The sequence below is a fragment of the Branchiostoma belcheri genome, unplaced genomic scaffold, assembly GCF_001625305.1.
Source record: "Branchiostoma belcheri isolate BF01 breed outbred unplaced genomic scaffold, Haploidv18h27 scaffold4, whole genome shotgun sequence".
NCBI classification, from domain to species: domain Eukaryota; kingdom Metazoa; phylum Chordata; class Leptocardii; order Amphioxiformes; family Branchiostomatidae; genus Branchiostoma; species Branchiostoma belcheri.
Window position 1 is genome coordinate 3,511,738 of NW_017804020.1, and position 21,903 is coordinate 3,533,640.

Below are 21,903 nucleotides of genomic sequence, written 5' to 3' on the forward strand. Positions count from 1 at the left end.
ATTTTAAACAGAGATGCTATTTTGTAACACAATTTCAGACCTGCCTGTTGTAAACATGTAAAGTACAATACATGTTTTTTCTGAAGGAGCCAAAAGTCTGCATTGTATTTCTTGTATTGTGACTCGAATGATGTTGGATGGTTTTCAGCACCAAGGACAGGCGTGTTGTGTGTGTATGGTGTTCAGCACCAAGGACAGGCATGTTGTGTGTGTGTATGGTGTTCAGCACCAAGGACAGGCGTGTTGTGTGTGGATGGTGTTCAGCACCAAGGACAGGCGTGTTGTGTGTGGATGGTGTTCAGCACCAAGGACAGGTGTGTTGTGTGTGGATGGTGTTCAGCACCAAGGACAGGTGTGTTGTGTGTGGATGGTGTTCAGCACCAAGGACTGGTGTGTTGTGTGTGGATGGTGATCAGCACCAAAGACAGGTGTGTTGTGTGTGAATTGTAGCCAGGGACATTAGTGAAAACTACGGAGGATGGCACCCAGGATAGCACTTGCCTTGCTACCATTGGCTGATCCATTAATGGACAGTCGGGCTCGGTCTATTAGACGTTAGACCAAAAAATGTCTACTTTTTAAAACCTGTATTCAATATTTCAAGCACAACACACACAGCCCCCCCCCCCAAATTCAGAGTCTCATGAACCAGCTATTTTAAACAATACTTCTGTCCCGAAAGTAACAATGCCTTACCGCCAGTACAGCAGTATATCTTGTGTCCCGTCCAGCAACAGACGCCGTCTCCACATCTGTTACTCCGCACAAACCTGCCAAAGTCGCAGCCACCCGGATCACAGAAGGTGGCTGTGCCTTCCCAGTACGGCAGTAGCAATCTGGAACAATCTCTGATTTTAGGGGTACCGGTGTGAATTAGCCTGGTATCCAGTCTATCGTGGTTGGGGCAAGCTGTCTCCGGGGCTCTAATAGTTTTTCCCGTTTTTTCCCAGTACAACAGACCGCTCGGTAGGAGTGTTTAAGCCTGTAGCCTAGGAGCTTTGCTGATGAGTTTGGCACGCCGGGAGTTGATTCGCCCCACCCGGCCCCATCGCAGTAGGGCTAATCGAAAACCTACCCGGGAACCTAGCTGAGTCGGGCGGGAAAGAGCTCCTGCAGCCCCGAAGAAAACCCGCCCCAACCACGATAGACTGGATACCAGGTTTATAGGTGTGGATATTACGTACATTGCTCGCGGCAGACGAGATCCCAGCTGCCGCCCCTGTATGCCCGGCTCGGGTTTCCGCCTAACCCTCAGCCAGCAATAATCAGTTAAACTGCTAGAGGGCGCTGATGCTCAATCGCTAATATTGAGCAATCCATCATGGCACCTATGGAACACAGACATCGCCCCGGTCCGCTGAAGCAGGACAACAAATCCCACAAAACCGGGCGTCACCGCACCAAGGGGCAGATAGACAAGGAGTATAAAGGTAATATCATCTTTGAAACACCGAATTTTCCGATGTTTCCACAGTTTAGCAAAACGCAAGGCAGTAAAGTGGCGTAGCTGCAAGTGCAGGCACGTGGATGTGGGGAGGGGGGCATATAGCTATGCAATATATAAGTCAATTTATGATATTGAGGCACGTTGTTAATTTGTTATCCAAGTGAAATTCTCGGGAAAACGTTATAGAGTAGAGTATACTTCGAAGAGTTCACATCCGAAGGAAAAAAAAGGTTTCCTATGTGGTTGAGTCTGAAGAAATTTGTTGAGGGTGGGGCAGATAAATAATTTGATTACAGAATTTTTTTTTAGCAAGGAGGTGGTTAATATAATGTTCTACCATGGAGGTAGAAGTTCTACCTCCATGGTTCTACTAAGGGAAATCTCTTTGATGCTAGTAATAATTTTTTAAATTTTATTGATGATCCCTTTAGTGTTTTGCAGATCCTCCTCAGTAAATTTGCATCAACAGCTCCTTACTTCCAGTTTTGGACATTGTAAACCTACACTGTTCACTGTTCATTTGCAAACACATAATTTATGGCAGGCTATAAGCTGGATTCAGCTGATGATTATATCCATGCAGTGCAATGGCCTTATCCTCTGTTTTCTCTATTTGCAGGTCGTGTACCAGTAAAAACAGGGACAAAGAGGGTGAAACGGGAACAGAGCAAGGCAGACAAGAGACACCATGTGAGTTTTAGAACCTGGCATCAATGGACCTATACCATTATTATGTCACAGTTTGTTTACCGCAATGAATGCCGGTCAATCAACGTTTATATTGTACAGGGGTGCGTAGCGCGGTGTGTGTTTGTGTAGCATTAGCCTAATATAAGGCCTTTAATACAGTACTACTTTCGTCTAATGTCACAACTAAATCACCCATGTGGCATGTAATGCTGTGTCAACACAACTAGACGCAGCAAAAATCAGACATACCTTACTTTGAAAACTTTGAAATGATCTTTATTCTTTAACTGACCATTCTAGAATGTTCTTTAGAACAGGTAAACAAACTGTGACGTAATAATGGTATAGGTCCATTGACATACAATAGAACATCATTGATTATATTGATAGAACAGTTGCTTTACAGTAGTTATTACTTGTTTTGTACCCATTGGTCCCAATCTTTCCTTTCTCCATCGCAGGCACTGCAGAAGCGTCAGAAAAGCAGGGAAGAGGTATTCATGCAGAAGAGAACCCTGGGAGGGGCCACTGGGCCACCTCATACTGTGGTAAGTGTATTTCACCATGGAATGAGGTATGCTGAAGAAAAGCAATGCAGGGGTCAATTTCATTTCAACTATTTTACATGTTAGTTCAGCTACAGCCAATTGTTCAAAACATATAGAACATGGTATGGAGGTCTGGTCGTGGTTTGCTTGCTGGTGTTTGGGATTAGGTCAGGAGTGTTTGCGGCATGTTTGGGGGTCAACTTTGACTCAAATTTAACTCAAATTTGATTTGATTTGTTTAGAAAGATAGGTGTGCCCTTAATCTGGTCAAGACTGTTCCTGAACTTCAGCCAACCCTGGTAGTTTGGTGGTGGGGGGAAAGTTCTGAATGTGTGATAGGGGCTTTATTAGCTACTTTATTATGCAAGCTATAGTGTTGCAAACTGAATGATTTGGATTTTTTTGTCCTTTCATTCCAGGCGATTGTCCCCCTGTGTGAGGATGTGAGCTCGTCAGAGGCGCTGACAGAGCTGCTGGGGTGTGATGACACAGCCGTGGTGTACACAACACAGGACAACAAGCTTGTCAACATGTCTGTACCACGACACAAACACAGGTTCACCTTCCTCACCCCACCAAGGAACGACATCGGAGCAATACTCGACGCTGCTAAGGTAAGATTTCACTTGAACCTATTGTGCTTAGTCAGAGGGCAATATTTTTAGAAATATGATGACGTGGAGACTTTTTAGAATGAAATACAGCAGTCCAAAAGTTCAAAAGTTGAAAAATGGTGAACTTAAAAACAGCAGTTGTCATAAACATCTTCTTGTGCTTTATCTCATGACCAATAAAAAGCTTAGAATAAAAACAAGTACGCTTTCACAAGGAAAAAGTGAGAGTTACATGCATGTAAGGTTATTTTGAGGTAATACTTTTCTGTCAGATAAAAAAGAAACTTGTTGTCTTTCTTCTTCTTGAAGACTGTCAGAGACTAAGGCCTGTTTCCTGACAGACTAGAGAAAGTGCTTACCCTAGCCTTTTTTGTGTACCCCTGCAAGGGATATAAATTTTTCTAGCTCCTTGATCTGACATCTAGTAATGAAACGTTATACAATCATTGAAACATTAACAATGAAAATACAAGTGTCTTCAACTCTTCATGCAAGTCCTACTTTGTTAGTGTATTGTGTAAGTTAGATTGCCTAACCTGTGTCTGTGATTTGTTCCCCCCTCTAGACAGCAGACACCCTGTTGTTACTCCTGTCTCCCACGCGAGCGGCTGATGAGTTAGGGGAGTACTGTCTCACCTGTCTGTTTGCACAGGGACTGCCCACACCTGTACTAGTCACACGGGTATGTTGGTTTGATTGTTTGTTAGGAAGTGTCTTATTCACTAACACTTCCTGGTATCATTTAACTGGTGAACAGCCTTACAAGTAGTAATATGACAGTTTTTTGGGTGGGCTACTAAATACAGACTTATAGTATTGGTTCATTGGACAGAGGGCAATGTTCATTGGACTCAATACCTGTCAACAGTACATTATGTTTTGTTGAATGATTTATCTTATCAAGATACTAAACATTACACTTGATGACCAGAATTTTTGAAGATTTTGCATGGTATCTGTTACATAATACATGTATTGTATTTTGGACACCAAGAACATTTTGTACATTTTGTAGGGACACTAACAAGTACATTTTGTAGACACTAAGAACACTACATTTTGTATTAACTGTAATTAGTACTGTACATGTATGTCTGAGATAAATAGTACCCAGATTTAACCACTAACTTAGTTGTAGGTTACCTTTGTGGTAAATGTGGAGAAACACTGTTAATGTATGTGTTTTTACACAGGGCATCAATAATTTGCCTGTGAAGAAGAGAAATGATGCTAAGAGAAGTATTAACAAGGCCATGGAGAGGAGATTTCCTGAGGAAAAAGTCCACACACTGGACTCACAACAGGTGAAATAACAAACACTCAGATATATAGACAAACTAGCAAGTCAAATGCATTATGGATATTATAGATATTATTTTCAAAATGCGGTTAAGTGTAGAGATAAAAATAGGAAAAATGACAAGTGTTATTTGAGGAAACAAATTTTTTTACGGCTATGTTGTTCATATACGATTGTAAATTTTTCTATTTTCTATTTTGTAATAGAACCTTACAGAAATCACTGATTTTTTAAATGCCAACACGTAGCTTCTATAATGTAATATAATGACATAGAATTTGCCTTTGTAAAATGGAAATAGCTAGATTTGACTGGTCTTTTGAAACTTTGTCCTGTCAGGATGCAGCATTGGTACTGAGGCACGTGACCAATCAGAAGCAGCGTAGACTGAAGCTGCGGGACCACCGCCCATATCTACTGGCGCAGAATGTCGTGTACCAACAAGAAGAGGAGGTACGGTGGAACGAACAAAAAGAGAGAAAAGAAAACCTTCTACTAGCTCTAGTTAAAATCTGTTGAAATTGACTTGTATAGAGACAATTTTGTATCTAAGAGCAGGGCTAGAAAAATGGGTGCTTGGAGCAATTTTTTTCTGTGGGTGTACCAGACTGCTCTCAAATATTTTAATAGATTTATGTATGTAACATTGAAGATGTTAAATGTATACAACATATTCTTAACATCTAAAGTGTGATAGAAATAATAAAAACATTGATATAGTACTTTTCTTTAGAAATGAAACATAATTAGTTTTTGTGGACAATATTTTATCTTATATGGTGCACCTAAAATATTTCTTGCGCACTCAATTCTTGTGTACTCAAAGCTACAAATGGTTCTATGTGTTAAGACGACATGTTTATTTGATTTAAGTGTTGAGAGTTTGCCTTGGACATTTCTTTCCTTTTGTAGTCTCCACATGGGTCGCTGAAGGTGACAGGCTACTTGAGGGGCTGCCCCCTGTCTGTCAATGGACTGGTCCATCTCCCAGGCTATGGGGACTTTCAGATGACCCAGATTGACCTGACCCCTGACCCCTACCCTCTGCAGAAACCGACAGATAAGAAGAAGCCAAAAGATTCCATGGTTCGTATAGTTAGATGTTTGTACAGATGTAGCTACCAGAAAAATAATTCATGTACATCATACTGATTTTATGAAGGAACACAACTTATTGGTAGCAGTACTGTACAAACCATTACTACAGTGCTATAGTTTGTCATCAAGGTAGCTAAATTACAGTATGACATTTATATATGTATATGTGACATTCTTTATCTGTATCTGTATATCTGGTATAAAAGCCCTTCGGTGTAACACACCAGCTTCACAGGCATGCTTCTGACAGAATGACCTGTTACACCCAATCTTTGCTCATCTAAGTACAGGAGTTGGTTAAAGCCCCAACTGTACAAGGTGGCAGCGAGTTCCACTCTACAATAGTTCTTGGAAAATATTGATTTTTTGAACACCTCAATTCTTGGTTGATTAGCTTTGACTAAATGTTGAAAAGAAAGTGTTAAAGTTCCATATGACAGAAAACATCCTTCCAGCAGCGTTAACACCTTTATTATCAGTAGTCACTGTAGACTCTTAACTACAGTGTTTCCTTTATATGTTTCACCTCCTGTAGGACACAGATGCCACAGACTCCACCAGTATGGACCAGGATGTGCAGGTTCTCTGCAGTGCCGACCCCAGCAGACAGGAGTCTCTCCAGGCAGAGGTGGTGCCTGACCCCATGGAGGGGGAACAGACCTGGCCCACAGAGGACGAGATCAGGGAAGCAGAGGGTAGGCCTTCAGCAGCTTTCCTTTCATTACTCCGTGAAGGAGGTCAGGACCTCCGGACGGAGTGTTGTGATCGGCTGATTTTTCATGTTCGCAGTCAAAACACTGGGTTCTCTTTGTGTAATCGGCACGCAATTTTATACGCCGTCTGCGGGCATTCCCGTGTTGATGCACGAATGTGTATTTTTGCCGTTGCTGCTTTCGCGGTCAATGTAATATTGCAGACGCACCCCTACAATTACGAGGCGAATTGGAATGGTCGAGAAAAACGCGTTGTTTGGAATAGCAGTGGGGGGGTGGAACTTCATGCAGATACGGGGTGGTTTTGATAAGTGGTTCCAGATGTTTTTGCCCATGGTTAAGAGATGGCAAGTTTTTTGGAAGATGTTCGCAGCCAAAATGCATTCTTCCGTACGTCGCATTTCTGTGTAATTTCGCATGTGGTGTGGCATTATGTCCGAGATGATGCACGTCTTTTTTTTTTTACCGTAGCTGTTTTGATATTGGAGTAAATGCTTATTTTTGAAACATCCCCATTTCTTTGAAATGTTTTCGTCCGTTTATGCAACTGTTACTAATTGCAGGGACTGCGCTAATGCCGACCAGTCGCGCTGTCCTGATACACCGCGAATGTGCGAGTGTTCCCTGTAGACAGTCCCGGGAGTCATTTTTTTCGCACATTCCAGGAGCCAAACCAAAAGACGTTCATGAACCGAGTCCAAAAAACCGAAACGTGAAAATCGGATGATCGGACCTGATGTACATTTCTCTTTCTGTAGATTGTACACACAATACACGCATCTTTAGATAATCTGGCCATGGCAGGTTAAAAAAAAGTAACCCTGAATCATACTAGATTAGCGTTAATGCATGTTAATGCGTTCAAAACAAGAAAAGAAATTGTTTCCGGGTATTAATCTCTTGAATCACGGCGCTGAATATTGACGCAAAAATATTTCGGGCATCGCGCGCCCTTCCCTGTTGTTAAGACTGTATGCAAATCCCGCGTCACGTGTCGGCATCTCGCATCTCTGATTGGTTGTTGCGTCTTAAGATGACAGAGCCGACGCGCGTTTAAACAATTTTTCTCTGTTCGATTTATCACACTTCACAGAGAATTGTCGCCAATGGCTACTTCTTTTTGTTGCAATATATAATATTTCACGGAGAATTGTCGCCTATGGCTTCTTGTTCTGTTTTAATTTGAAAGATTTTACACCTGCCCATGATGTAACTTAGTTAGCTATGAGAGTCTGTGATTTCAACTCTTGCCAGTATCATTATCTGAGGCAGGTTTCTGGTTTGCTTTGACGTAGGTGTTCTCACACTTGTCTAAATGTACTTCCCTGAACCTTGTTGGCTTGAACCCTTCAGCTGCCTTTCAAGAGAAGGTGAAGACTGTGAAGAAAGTTCCCAAGGGAACGTCAGACTACCAGGCTGCCTGGATAGTGGACAGTGAGGAGGAAGGAGACAATGAGGTAAGGTCATGCATGAAGCAATGTCTGATCTTTTCAACAGCTCTGGAATAGTCGCCCAACAGCTCAGCGGGAGTCTCCGACAGCTTAAAAGTGCGTATAAAGAGCTCCCGACAGCGGGAACAAATCTAGGTCAGGGGTTATATGCAACCTTTCCGAGAAGAGTCGCCATATTTGTTGTTTGGCGCTCTGTTTGGACATTAGTTTGGGCTATTAATGTAACTAAACGGTACATACTGCTTTTTCAATGTTAAGCTTGTAAGTTGACAAAAGATGAAAAAGATTTTCACAACTACATGGTAGTATGTTAATCTTATATACTTTTCCTTATTAGACTAGAGGAAAGCAGAGAGAATTTGTAGTTATATACTGTACAACACTACTTTATGCTCTAACACACAAGAATGGTATGGCCCAGTGACCTGATGACCTGATGATGGTTGTTTGAATGTCAATACTGATGTTTCACTTCCTTCTTCATGTGACATACTTTTTTTTAGCAAGCTGCTTGATTGAAACAGCTGTTAGATCTCAATTTTCAATATCCAGCCGAACAATATAATTGTACAAGAATTACTGGTAGTGAAGAAATGAAGAATGGAGAAAAGCTTGATCATGCAATGGTTTTTGTATACCCAGTATATTTATTAAATCTTTTAAAAAAGTCAACACCTGGCACATTTTCACACATACAGCAAGAAAAAGAATTCATACCAACACCAATGATATACAGTACTCATAATCTTAACTTAAAACAAATCTTCAAATTGCATAGTATTAACAATGCTTATCAATAATATCAAAATGTGTCAGCATAAACAAATAGTGAAATATGACTTATAAAAGGTAACTGTCCCTTAGAATATGTTTGATATACTGTAGTTATAAACCTGTGTCCCAATAATAAGAATTCTGTAGTGCAGGAAGATAGATGGTTAGAGTCTTATTATGTTTCTAGGCTCAGTAATGTACAGACCTACATGTAACAGATCAGGAAGCACCCCCAAATCATACAAGGCACTACATATGTATATACAAAATACGTAGATGGTACTGTATGTGCAACCCATATATACATGGGCCCCACAGGACAAGGGTTAAACATTATACTCTTGCAGATACTGCACAATGCTGTCAGCAAATTTAACAAAACCACCAAAAGAATGTTTTGTAGCGAAGACTTTGGCTTCCTGGGCCAGGTCATAGGCCTGTTGGTAACTACCCAGCCTGTAGTGCAGACAGGTTTTAGCCACCATAAACTGGAATTGTCCTGAATCACAAACCATTCCGTCCCTGTCGAGTGCATCAATCACATTCTTTGCCCTCTTGATGTCATCCAAAGAAACGTCCGAGGTTCCCAGCTTAAAATTGCCTGCTGATTCCTTACAACCAAGGTACAAGAAGGCCAGACCTATTTTGGCGAACCGAGGCACTCGTGACTGTGAGTGGAGCATCTGCTTAGGGTGCTCGTATTCTGCGTGCTCAATGGCGTGGTGGAAATCTTTCTCTGCCATCTTCATGAAATGTTGTCTGTCTTCCCGGTCATCTTGTGTTGCAGCGATCTCGGTCAGGAGCAAGGCGTGGTTAATGAGCAGATACGCCGTTATACAGCCAGGTGCCAACATATCTAGCAGGGGTAGTACCTCTTTTGCGAAGACTATCCCTGCATCGCCCTTCCCCTCTCTTAGCTTGGCTAGTGACTTAATATTCCCCCACCACAGTCTGTGCTCTGTCTCATTAACTGTGTCAGGAAGGATTGCCTGAACTTCACGGAGAAGGCGGCTTACCTTCTTAAAGTCTCCCTCGTAAATAGTATTGAGACTTGCAGCGTATCGGAGAGACACTTGTGAGTCTGGGTCTGTCTTTGTCTTCATCAGCTTGGCAATGATGCTGCGACATTTCAGTATCTTTCCTCCTCCAGTTAGCATGGCCAGGTTGTCAATGTACATGTGGCAGGATTTCTCTGTTTTGGTGCCCAGGCGTTTAGGTTTGCCGACAGGTTTGGGTAAAACAAGTGCTCTGCAGTGTGTACATGAGTGCTCATCTCCTGGTACATGATAAAGACATGTGGTGATGATAACAGTACTGCCACTACCAGCACTGACAGTCAGGTTGCCATCCCCTTGAACATCTGTAATGTTAATAGTTTCAGCTAGAGACAGTTTGTGAAACATGTTGACTTTGCTGGAAGAAAAACAAACACAAAATGTCTGAATGTTTACTTCTAGACCAACAAAATACAATGTATGCAGAAAGTTTTGTTCTTTGCAGACTGTTTTATCATCCAATTAGTTGGACATATTTTGTGTTCATCATAGATATATTTTTTGTTCATTGACCAAGGCTTTTGCACCTGGGCTAACTAAAAAGCAGATCTGTAGATCTAAGTTATGTCCTTGTTAAATAAATAAATTTGAAACTTGGCCATCTGAGAATGTTTTCAGCTAATTGAATGTAGAGATAATTGTTAATAGTCTGTATGTTAGCAAATTGTATTGAAATAAGTAATGTTCTTTTCTGTATATCAAAGTTCATGTAGACAATCAACAGGTCGTGAAATTTTTTTTCAAAAATTTGTCAGGATGAGCAGTCTGAGAATACAGACATGTATTAAAATGATCCAAACTAAATATGCAAGATTTAAGTTCAACTTATTGTAAGAACTGCACAGTATTTGCCTTACCTGGTCTGCATTGTAAAAAAAATAGCCTGTGACAGGGATGAAGCAAAGAAGAACCATAATGATTTGAAATAGAACGTTACCAGAGTCCAAATCTGATCTAAACATTAAGCTATATTTTACCCAGACACAAAGATACTGTGTTACATACTCTACCTGTGCACATGGAATTACATGTAACTCAGACTCTATGTCAGTGGTTCTTGTTTACCTACCTTGCTTGCATTCGCCGATACAAGTATAGCCGCGGAGGTGATGCACAGAATAAACAAGAGCAGAACAGTTCCAAAGTCTGTATAACAGAGCCAACTTTCAATCAACAGTTTCCAACCCCAAAAAACCACTGCGTGTTTGAGTTCAAGGGCTGATTCTGAGTCATGGGGATTCCCCCACCAAACTACAAATACGAAATACAATCTCATTAGCATATCAAAACAACAGTCTGAATGGGGAAAAGTAAGTTAAGTCAGTGTTACACATTATGTTAAGCTTGTAAGTTAACATGGATGAAAAAGATTTTCACTACTAGTAAGTTATCGTTACATATTCTTCCTTATTTTAGATTAAAGCAGAGAGAATTTGTATTTTTCAGTGCAACACTACATAATGCTCTTACCTTCACACACAAGAATGGTATGGCCCAGTGACCTTATGACCTAATGACGGTTGTTTGAGTGTCAATACTGTGGTTTTACTTTCAGTTCCTGAGCCTTCTTCCATGTGACGTACATTTCTAGCAAGTCGCTTGATTGAAACAACTGTTAGGGGGGCACACACCATTTTTTTGGGGTCACGATTCGATTCTGCACACCCTCAACTCTAGCGACCGTCTTTTCAGAAAGTAATTGATAAACCCAAACACTGTGTTTGTAAATGAAGGATATCCCTCTAGGTACAAGAACTAAACCCTTACATCAACAACTATATGCTACCCAAATATCACATCCACAAACTATCCAGCGCCAACAATATTAAAAAAAATTCTTACTGCAGTACCAAGTTCAATCACCGGGGTCCCAAAGTCAACTAACAATCCTCTATACCCCACCTACCCAACTGCCAAATATCATTGCATCCTGTTTGACAGATCTTGAGATATACACCAAAACATCATCCAGACTGAAAACAAAACACACCATTTTCAATGGAGTGTAAAAATCAGTACCAACTGAAAACCTGTAACAATTGAAAATCAGTACCAAGTCAAAATCAGTACCAACTCAAAATTAGTTTTAACTGTACCAACTGTTACAGTACCAACTGCCGATGATGTAACTTAGTTAGCTATGAGAGTCTGTGATTTCAACTCTTGCCAGTATCATTATCCGAGGCAGGTTTTTGGTCTGATTTGATGTACAAATGTAACGTGATATACGGTAACTCAAACTATAAATTCTTTTGGATATAGTTTTCTTTTACACAATTGAAATTTCTCACCTAAGTGCTTACGTTTCGATGTCTATCAGACACCTTCTTCAGACTCAGAGCTTGGAATCTGACTAGAGTTTTGCTTCTCGCCGCTATATGTAGGATTGGGATTGCATTCTCACCGCAATAGCACAGAAGCTCTGAAGAAGGTGTCTGATAGACATCGAAACGTAAGCACTTAGGTGAGAAATTTTGGTTGTGTAAAAGAAAACTCCTATATCCTATACCTTACCAACCTGATGAAACTATTTTCGACAAAAATACTTTTATTCTTCCCTGCATGTACCTGTACGCTGATGATAATAGAGAGTGGAGATTTGATGTTAATGCAGAATCTTTCCCACCCAGGAGGAGTCTGATTCAGATTCAGATGAAGATGCGATGATGGAAGCTGCGGAGGATGAGGATGAGGAGGAGGAGGAGGGTGGGAGTATCGCTGGTACTGAGGACTATGAGGAGGTGAGGAAGGGATGGAGGGAGGCAGGAAAGAAAATAGAGGGAGGGAGGAAATAAGTAGCTGGAAATGGCTGTCAGTTACAACTATGGCAACTAAAAGGCTCAAACAAACAAACAAACAAACAACTTGTAAAAAAAATGTCATCAAAACACAAGAACAAATGCTGTGGCTAGCAACAGATGACTGGTAGATCAGGGCTCAAAATTTGGTGCCCCATATAGGTAGAATGTCAGCAAAAACTAATTATGTTTCTAGTTTCATTTCTAAATAAATGTACTACATGTATAACAATGATTTTGTTATTTTTTTTACCCTTAGATATTAAGAATATGCTGTATAATACTATACAATTAACATCTCAACATTAGTACATACAAAAATAGAAAATAATTGGGTGAACAATAAATTCGGGAGGTGCACATGCACCCAGTATTTCTATCCCTATACAAAATGTAGGTTGTACATTGTACATCCCCATTTACACCTCAACTGTCATAATGCCTTCCCAGATGAGCCTGGCTGGAGAAGACAGAGATGCTAAGTACGATGCTGGGTTTGATGCTGAGGAGGAGGAGACCATGCTGCAGAAGTACAAGGATGAGAGACAGGACCAGATGTTCCCTGATGAAGTGGACACACCCATCGACGCCCTAGCAAGGATCAGGTTTCAAAAGTAAGCTTTTAGACTTTGTGTAGGAGAACCTTGTAGCTATTTATACCTGTAAAAGATGACTATTGAAAAGAGCTTCTCTTAACTCTAGTGTTCCCTCATTTAATTTCTTTTCAACTTTTTTTCTATGTCTCTTACATTATTACATGTCTCATTGTAGAATTTTCCAATGTCCAATGTCATTTATATTCAGAAAAAATCTACCAGTGCAGAAATAGCACTCATAATAGCTTATAGATTTTCCATTTCTGTCAGTATTAGCAGTTTACAATTTAATTAGTAAATATGTTATAAACAGGATCAATTAAAAATTATTTGTAAAAATTATTCAATAATCAAAGTTTACATTGTTTGTAGTAGTAGTATGCTATAACTAAGTGTAGAATCTTTCAGATGCCTTAATATAGAATCTGTCTCCTTATATTCCAGGTACAGAGGCTTGAAGAGTTTCCGTACGTCCCCCTGGGACCCCAAAGAGAACCTACCGCTGGACTTCGCCAGGATTTTCCAGTTTGAAAGCTTTAAGCGGACAGCCAGACGAGTCATGAATGAGGAGAGAGATGACACAGATACAGCAATGGTAGGGGATACCTTACCAACCATTGGAATTTAAAACCCTGTTACATGTGTTAGTTAGTGAATATATATGACTGAAATGTTTTAAAGTTTATAGATGTAAAACTGTTTCCATACCTTTACATACCTTGTGCCCCAACGACCGTCCAGGTTATGGGACTTACATACATACATACATACATACAAACAAAAAGTGCACAGAATACACGGTGACCGCATTGTACTATATTTATATGCCTGTATTTTCCTCTGTCCATTTCAGCCTGGCTGGTACATCACCATTCATGTAGCAAATGTGCCAAAGACATTCATAGGTGAGTGCAAACATAGATACAGTCCCGAATTAAACATTTTGGATGATTGGAAGTTGAACAAGGATTTTGTAATAATACACATCCCTTAGAATTTACCTGAATTTATAACCATATTGTGAAAGGGTTTGTTTTAAAGCCACCAAACTTCCTTTCTCCTCTTTTTGTATTAGAGAACTACAAGCCGTCCCACCCCCTTGTTGTATATGGTCTACTGCAACATGAACAGAAGGTGGGGAATTTACTACGTCATGTTAGAGGTTCTAGATTTTTTTTGGTTACGTTTTGTCCTATCAAAAGAAACAATATCATCTGTGACCCCTTGAACTGATATTTGTATCCATGTTCCATATATATTGTATAATTCATCACTCACAATTATAGGGTAGCGTTAGAATAAGGTATCTAGAAGTAGATTTTAGTATTGTTGTTATCTTTTGTTTTAAACACTTGCCATACATTGTATCCATTACTATTGTTGCGCAATAAAGATTGTATTGTATTGTATCATAGAACAGTTGTTAGATTGACCTGGAGAATTTTCATTTTAAAATCTACCTTGTTCCCTTCAGATGTCAGTGGTGCACTTCCTTGTCAAGAGGCACTCTGGGAACACAGAGCCAATCAAGTCTAAGGTAAGGCTTGTTCTAGCAATGTAGAATGTACATGTTTAGGATATGATTTCTGTTGGAAATTACAGTTTAAACTTGCTCCAGACTACAGGATGTTGTATCTTATCTCTGTTTTTCCATTTCCCCACAGGAGAGGATGATATTCCATGTGGGTTACCGTAGGTTTGCTGCCTGCCCGATTTATTCCCAACACACACTGGGCAACAAACACAAGGTATTGATCCAGGGCAGCTTTGACTGTATCAATTAAAAATCACTATCAACTAAAAAATAAGTACCAACTGAAAATCAGTACCAACTGCCGATGATGTAACTTAGTTAGCTATGAGAGTCTGTGATTTCAACTCTTGCCAGTATTATTATCCGAGGCAGGATTTTGGTCTGATTTGATGTATATTACTCAAACCATAGATTCTTTTATTCTTTGCTGCACCTGTACACTGATGATAATAGGGGTATAGAAAAGAATTATTAGTATAACACCCTCCAGTTTAATTTGGGAGTTCCAGTTTAATTTGGGACAACCTCCCAAATATCATTCACTTTAAACCCAAATGGCTAAATATCACATCTGGTAGGAACAAATGAAGTTAGGAATACGTAGCCATCATTGATGAACCCCTGGGGACTAGCCAAATTCTGCAGAATTCTGCGACCTGGATGCAGAATTCTGCAGAATCCTGCAGAATTCTGCGACCTGGATGCAGAATTCTGTACAGAATTCTGCAGAATCCTGCAGAATTCTGCGAACTGGATGCAGAATTCTGCAGAATTCTGGGAACTTAAACCAGGTTTTCCCTCAGTTTGGTGAAGTAAAGCTTATTGTTGAATGTTAAAGGCGTGGCAAATCCTGGGGGGTCTTTAGCCTTGCTCCCTTATACCTGTCACATTGTGCACAAATCAACCAAATGACGAGTCTGCGAGCTCTAAATGACATTTTCATTGACTCAGTAATATATGTCCAATGTTTTCTCCATCAGAGCACAATTTTTAGTGATCATGAACGATTTTCAGGAGTTGGCAGATAGTTGCTGTGCAGCGACTTGAGCTCATTACCAGGTCGCCTGTACATTGTAGGTCCCTGGTAGGTCCAGGTGATGGGTGAGCACAGAGCAACTTATTGCTCATCAGCTGCAAATTGCATATACCAGTGGGGCAAGTTTGTTTGTTTGCAAAATATGTATGATTGTACAATTGTCCAAGCAGCTTACATATGCAGGTTTAAAATTGTCATTACCAGTAGTCATTTTTACAAAATAGTACTTTTTATTTAGAAAGATCAATTTAATGAACAGCTACATCCTTGATGTAGTGTTTGGCTACAGATCATGAGCTGGCTATGAAAGATTACACAATCTCCATTCATGGAACCTTACAAATACATGTATACCCAGGGTTAACATGAATTAAAAGGAGGACAAAATCTTGGTCTTTAGGGTCACTTTTCTCAAATTGAAGCAGAAAGTATTAAGTTTTGTTACCATTCCTCCGCATAGAATTCTGCAGAATTCTGCAGAATTCTGTAAAAATCTGCAGAATTCTATGTGGCAGAATTGTGAAAAAGCTAGCCTACATAATAGTATACAATGTATTTGTCATCAAAGTTAGCTGCTTGTAAGGTTCTTCATCACCATCCTATAATATAGTTAACTCATTATAAAGAGTTCCATGACCTCATAGCCATACCTTCACTAAAGATGTTAAAAGTTCATGATTGACGAATATACCGTTCCTGGTCCAAGATGGCAAACCTCTTATTGCTAACACTGGTCGAAATCAGCACGGGAAGGGCCGCTGATGATGGAATAGTGTTACCTGACCTCAGCTTGCGTTTTTTGTACTGGAAAACTTTTACAATGGGCCAAAGAAAAGGGTTACGATTTCTTTGTTGATGAAGAATGCATCATTCTGCAGAGTAGAATTGTTTGAGGAGAGGGCAGAGGTAGTTTCAGTCAATCAGTGATGGCAAAATGCGGTAGTGGGGGGTGCCGCATAACGCGACACTATTGGTGGACATTAGTACCTGGTTGCTGACAAACCATCTATACATGTGTAAAGCAGGTAAATCTGTGACTGTAAGGTTTTCCACTGTCTTGGCTGTGTGTATCACAGATACATGCATGCTCATTACAGCTAGGTGTACATTACGAACTTCAAGATGAAACGAGAAAAAACAGCTTGGCCTCCACGTTGAGGGCACACTTGGCAAGTGCAACGATGCTCCTTGTTTTACCAGTGACATCAGATGCACTTTCAAGTTAATCAAAGACTTTCTTACATTCTATCTAAATTACAGTATCATCAAATTGCTTTTCCAGGGGACTGCAATTCTGTCGTCTGTTTCCAATGAAAGTTTGTGGCAGCTGATCCACACTTTTGTGACAGCAGTGCTCTGCCATTTTTTGTTGAAATTTAGATCATACTGTTCTTCATTGTAAGTCAAGTTGAACAGTCCATAGGTCATCGGGCTTCTACTTGAATAGGAACCCCTAATTCATGGAAGTTCATGGATGTGCTTCAGTTGATGGACCATAAAGAATTGAGAGCTTGATGCAGGTTAAAGTTTCTTTTTGACAGAGGTGCTCAACAACTGTAAGACTTAGTGAACTGTTAAATCTGATTCATATTTGCTTTAAGGTACATGTGTAAGCAGACTGAATTGCATGAATTCAAAATTACAATGTCAACCCTCATCTAAAGTTATTTTTCTTACAGTAATCTTACAGCAAAATAAAGAAAATACTGAAAATGACCCCGGTACAGCTTTAGCAAGCAAGGGTTGATATTGATACTAGCAAGGGGCACCCAAAGTTGCTACTGGGCTTGCTCATGAATTAGTTCCAGCTCCACCCATGTAGTTAGCACAAAACACTCTGGTGCCTGATAGCTTCTCCCATGTGGCTACCCCTGAACAGAGTTTACAGTTTATAGCTACCAGATGTTTTCCTATCACAGACATACATGTACAATGTACAAATTCTGGTTGTCTCTGGTCCTGATGAGGGCATGTTTCCCCTACACCACTGTTCCCTTGGGGAGATTATTCTGGCTGGAGGAGAAATAAATGGGGCACAGCCAGTAATGCCAAATTACAGTGGAATTCACCATACAAATCAGCCATAATGATGCACATGTACTTTTTGTCTTGATTAAACAAATGCACAGCATAGACAACAGAGTTGAATGTTTCCGTAATCCTAATTCATCTAATCTATCCAGCTAGAGTGCTTGCCCCATTATATTCTATTCTTTTTGTCTATATATCTGGAGTCATACCAGGCCAGGCAGTCGTTTAGGACTTTGCGCTAACTGCAGTCCTTTTTGTACATAGTTTTCATAGTTACACAGTTTAATAGTATCGCAGAGTTTCCGTGACCTGGTGGGTTTCCCCTTCCCAGCCATCTCAGTGGCCTTGATGTCACATAGGGGTCACAGAAACAAAATGAACACGCTGTGTCCAAATGGCTGGTGGATGGCGTTGGCTATCATATCCACCATGTAATTTGTAAAGAAAGGCTTATGATTGTATGGGGTAAGATGTTTACATGTACATAGTAAAGAGCCTACTATTAGACAATTGCTACAAAGAAACGACAAGTGTCTATTGCTGGCAAGGAATCTTTATTCACACACACACACACACACACACACACACACACACACACACACATGCATATATACACGGTCGACACACATACACACGCACATGCGTGCGAACAAAAAATGCACTTAGAATGAAATAACTTAGTAAACACAAAGCCTAAATTGAAACATTCATACAGTGCGACAAGCTGCAAGACTTTTTATTCCAAGTCTGAGGCCACATGTGTCCATTTTCCCCAGTGGGACACCAAGTCTATTAGGCTTGGACTAAGGGATTAACCATTATATGCCTGTCAGTTGACTGCTGGGGTACATATTGTTTCAGGATGAGCGCAAGTTGTTGGGAAGTCATGCACATACATTGTAGTCCTTTGCCTTGAATTGACATTTCCTTGGTAATATTGCTTACGAAAATGAACTTTTTGCTGAGCTGTAAGGGAATGATTCTAATTTGTGCTACTGAAAAAATCTTTTAAAAGATTCATTACAAAAACTGGACAAAGACTAGCTTACATGTAAGTGCACTAAAAAGTTTATGAATGGCCTGAAAGGCAAAAAGGATTGATCTCTGTTCTCATTCTAGTATAGGAAAGGTGTCCAACAGGCAACATTTGTCAAGGGATGCAATCACAGACTAGAGAAACAATGACCCAGATAGAGGCAGCTGTTCTGCCCTTTCCTGGCATGACAGGCTGGCACAGTGGCAGTAATTGATATGGGCCCTGGAGAGCAGCAGTTCTACAGTGAAGTGGTTTGGGTACCCTGGATACATAGCTATAGGAGACACAGAGGCTTCTCAGCCTGTCCCATGGAAGAATAGTTCTCACTTTGATGTTGATTTATTTTGTTTATTTGCACATCTTAATCAAGTATGTTGTAACAGTGGGGGTTTATAGGCGCTACCAATTGATCCGGCAAACGGGTCTAGACCTTTTCGGCCGAGCGGTTAGAGTGTCTGACTGGGGCCCGGGAGGTTGTGGGTTCGAACCCCGGCCCGGGACCAGTGAGGTTTTAACTGTCTCCTCCTGTTTCTTACAGTGTAACTTGAATAACAAAAACTAAAAGAGAATAGTCCGACATACATGTAGGGCTTGGACAATAAGGATTTAATGAGGACAATAAGTGTTACATGTACCTAAATCTTTGTTGTTGTAAAGTTGAAAGTTATCACTAACGTTACATGTATTCAGCACAATCAGGATTTAAGACAGGATTTATTCTCACCCCTCGATACTTTTTTACCCTCGATACACTGAAATATCATACATTTAAAGCTTCTAAGCAATATTTCAGAGATTGTTTTGTGCCAATTCATGTGGTTTAAGGGTTGGCAGGTCTCAGTTTCGTGCCCTTGGGAAAGACACTCTGCACCCATTTCCTAATAATATACTCAACTGAGGTGAAAATGAGTACCTAACTTCAGCTAGGGAATCCGATGTCTTCTCAGATATGTGGAGAGCCCATGTTTGAGGAGAGACACACCTCAAGCATGTGTAAGATCCCACCCCACTTTACTCAAAAGACCAGGCTGACGGCCCTTCCCAGTTTGGGGTTCAAACCTTACAGTCTGGTCAGGCTGTAACAGTGGGGGTTTATAGGTGCTACCAACTCACCCGGCCAATGGGTCTAGACCTTTTCGGCCGAGTGGTTAGAGTGTCTGCGGGAGCCGTGGGTTCGAACCCCGGCCCGGGACCAGTGGGTTTTTATCTGTTTTTACTGGCTACTCCTGTTTCTTACACATCCACACTGTAGCCTTAGGTTTCAGTTCAAATTTTTTTAGAAAAGAACAAACTCTCCCTCTAACCTCATTGATATACATGTACCTTACATATAATATTCCATGTGTGGCCCTTTGCTAGTACTACTTTTTTCCGAGACAGTGGAAGATGAATGATCCCACTTTTCCTATAATGTGTGGGTTTTGTGATGTTTATTGAAATTGCAACAGTGTTAGAGGAGATGTAAGAGAAGAGTAGTTTTCTTTTTGTCTGTAAACTTGGAGAATTTCCACTTTCTGTCGGCGCACAAATGGTACTGTAGCCACTCCCCCTCTAATTAATCCCATTCCCCCATCCCGTCTCCCTTCCCCCGATCATTCGTGTTTCCACACCTAGCTTGTGTGGCAGCATTTCAGTGTCGGTGCACACTACCCTATACCTTGTTGTGTTATCTGTGCATAGACAGAAAGTGGGGTTCTCTTCGGAACTTGTGAAGAAGAGAACCTAGAATGGAATTTGTTGGCCTCAGCTGAAGGGAGTATTGTATTGCACTGCAGTCTGGCATCTAGGCTGGTGCTGATCATTCCCTTGCCCTATGTCAGTGTCTGCATTCTCCAAGCAGATGTTAGGCTAGAAAATAGTGATCTTTTCTCACTGGCTGATACAATGTATGTCTTGTATCCAAGTGTCTAATTCTCCGAGTAGATGTTAGGATGTACATGTAAGGCTAGAAAATTGTGATGTAACTAGCGGTGATTCAAGGACTGTCGGAAAATCTTGTTACAAAGTGATTGAATAGAAATGCATTAAAATGTTGATTTGAATTTCAGTTTCTCCACAAAACAACCTGAGAACAAAAGCTGGTTCTTCAGCTTTCAGGGAGAGCCTAAAGGAGCTGTCCTTTGAAGAACAAAGACCTCACTCAGACCCTGACCTCAATATATCAATGATACTGGTGCATGATCTCCCATTGGGACCTCTAGCTTACATGTACAGCCACTCCAAAACTTGGAGTGTTTCACAAGGAATGGCGCAATCCAACTGCTTTGCCATATGGATCAAGTCCTGTACATGTTGGGGTTTTGATCCCAGAATCAAGGGTCCAAGAACTGTTCTGGTGAGCTCTGAGGCATATGTCAGTTTGGATGGTTAGACAAACTTTGCCGCTCTGTAGACATGGGAACTTTTCAATGTTTTCCGGCAACTTACGATTTTCAACCGTTTTGCTTGACACCTTACTGATCTTGACGTGGGTATTTTTCTAAAACTACCTGCCTTGAATTCTGTCCATGTTCAAAATTTGTCCCCAAGGGGGGGGGGTCTATGTTGTTTTGTGATTGTCAGCCTTTTTGACATCCACTAAGTTAAACTTGAAGTCCAGGGCTAAAACTTTAAGCCCCTGAAGCCCCAAACACACACAAAAACCCACAGAGGCCTGCCACAGAGGCTAGTATTCCGAGTGGATATAAGGCCACACCAATTTAATTTGTTGGTTCTCGGACTTACCTCTTCATTTTTTTCTGACTTCAAAATAAAGAAAAAGATTTCTGTTTTTACATTTATGAGTGCCTGCTTGTAGGAAACACTGTTTTGCAAGGTTATCAGCTCTGTGTTAAGTTACCTCATTGAAAACTGAACTGAAGCATGGCCATGACGGCATTACTTTAAAGAGAAGACAGAGCTCGCGTCACCCAGCAGTGGTGCTACCTGACCTTGACTTTGCTGACGATATTTGTCTTCTAGAAGACACTATCAAAGCTGCTCAAGAGTTTCTGTACAGGGTAGAGCATGCCACACAGGATATTGGACTTTATTTAAATGCACTTAAGACTAAATTTATGCACCTTAACCCTCCAACAAGGCCCCAGGCCTTGCTGTCTAGTGATGGCTCTACTATTGAGCAAGTGGATGACTTTTAAATACCTTGGCAGTTATGGTAACACAGTCCATGATGTGAATGTAGG

General features: G+C 40.7%; 2 protein-coding genes across 2 annotated transcripts in view; one reads left to right on the forward strand and one right to left on the reverse strand.

The window, feature by feature from the left end:
• The first annotated feature begins 1,113 nt into the window (after positions 1 to 1,113).
• LOC109477196 (pre-rRNA-processing protein TSR1 homolog) overlaps positions 1,114 to 21,903 on the forward strand; it is a 26,031-nt gene continuing 5,241 nt past the window's right edge. The window contains exons 1-17 of the mRNA XM_019778266.1: positions 1,114 to 1,430; positions 2,067 to 2,137; positions 2,599 to 2,685; positions 3,105 to 3,299; positions 3,865 to 3,981; positions 4,493 to 4,603; positions 4,939 to 5,052; positions 5,512 to 5,685; positions 6,233 to 6,392; positions 7,764 to 7,867; positions 12,321 to 12,431; positions 12,939 to 13,102; positions 13,529 to 13,679; positions 13,938 to 13,989; positions 14,160 to 14,218; positions 14,559 to 14,621; positions 14,749 to 14,832. Coding sequence (XP_019633825.1) covers positions 1,322 to 1,430; positions 2,067 to 2,137; positions 2,599 to 2,685; positions 3,105 to 3,299; positions 3,865 to 3,981; positions 4,493 to 4,603; positions 4,939 to 5,052; positions 5,512 to 5,685; positions 6,233 to 6,392; positions 7,764 to 7,867; positions 12,321 to 12,431; positions 12,939 to 13,102; positions 13,529 to 13,679; positions 13,938 to 13,989; positions 14,160 to 14,218; positions 14,559 to 14,621; positions 14,749 to 14,832 — 1,926 coding nt within the window. The 5' untranslated portion in view covers positions 1,114 to 1,321. The remainder of the gene's footprint in view (positions 1,431 to 2,066; positions 2,138 to 2,598; positions 2,686 to 3,104; positions 3,300 to 3,864; positions 3,982 to 4,492; positions 4,604 to 4,938; positions 5,053 to 5,511; positions 5,686 to 6,232; positions 6,393 to 7,763; positions 7,868 to 12,320; positions 12,432 to 12,938; positions 13,103 to 13,528; positions 13,680 to 13,937; positions 13,990 to 14,159; positions 14,219 to 14,558; positions 14,622 to 14,748; positions 14,833 to 21,903) is intronic.
• On the reverse strand, positions 8,506 to 10,879 carry LOC109477168. The gene is made up of 2 exons (XM_019778233.1): positions 10,760 to 10,879; positions 8,506 to 10,048 (listed from the first exon to the last, which is right to left on the reverse strand). The coding sequence occupies exons 1-2, from the start codon at positions 10,768 to 10,770 to the stop codon at positions 8,962 to 8,964; spliced, it is 1,098 nt and encodes a 365-aa protein (XP_019633792.1). The 5' UTR covers positions 10,771 to 10,879; the 3' UTR covers positions 8,506 to 8,961.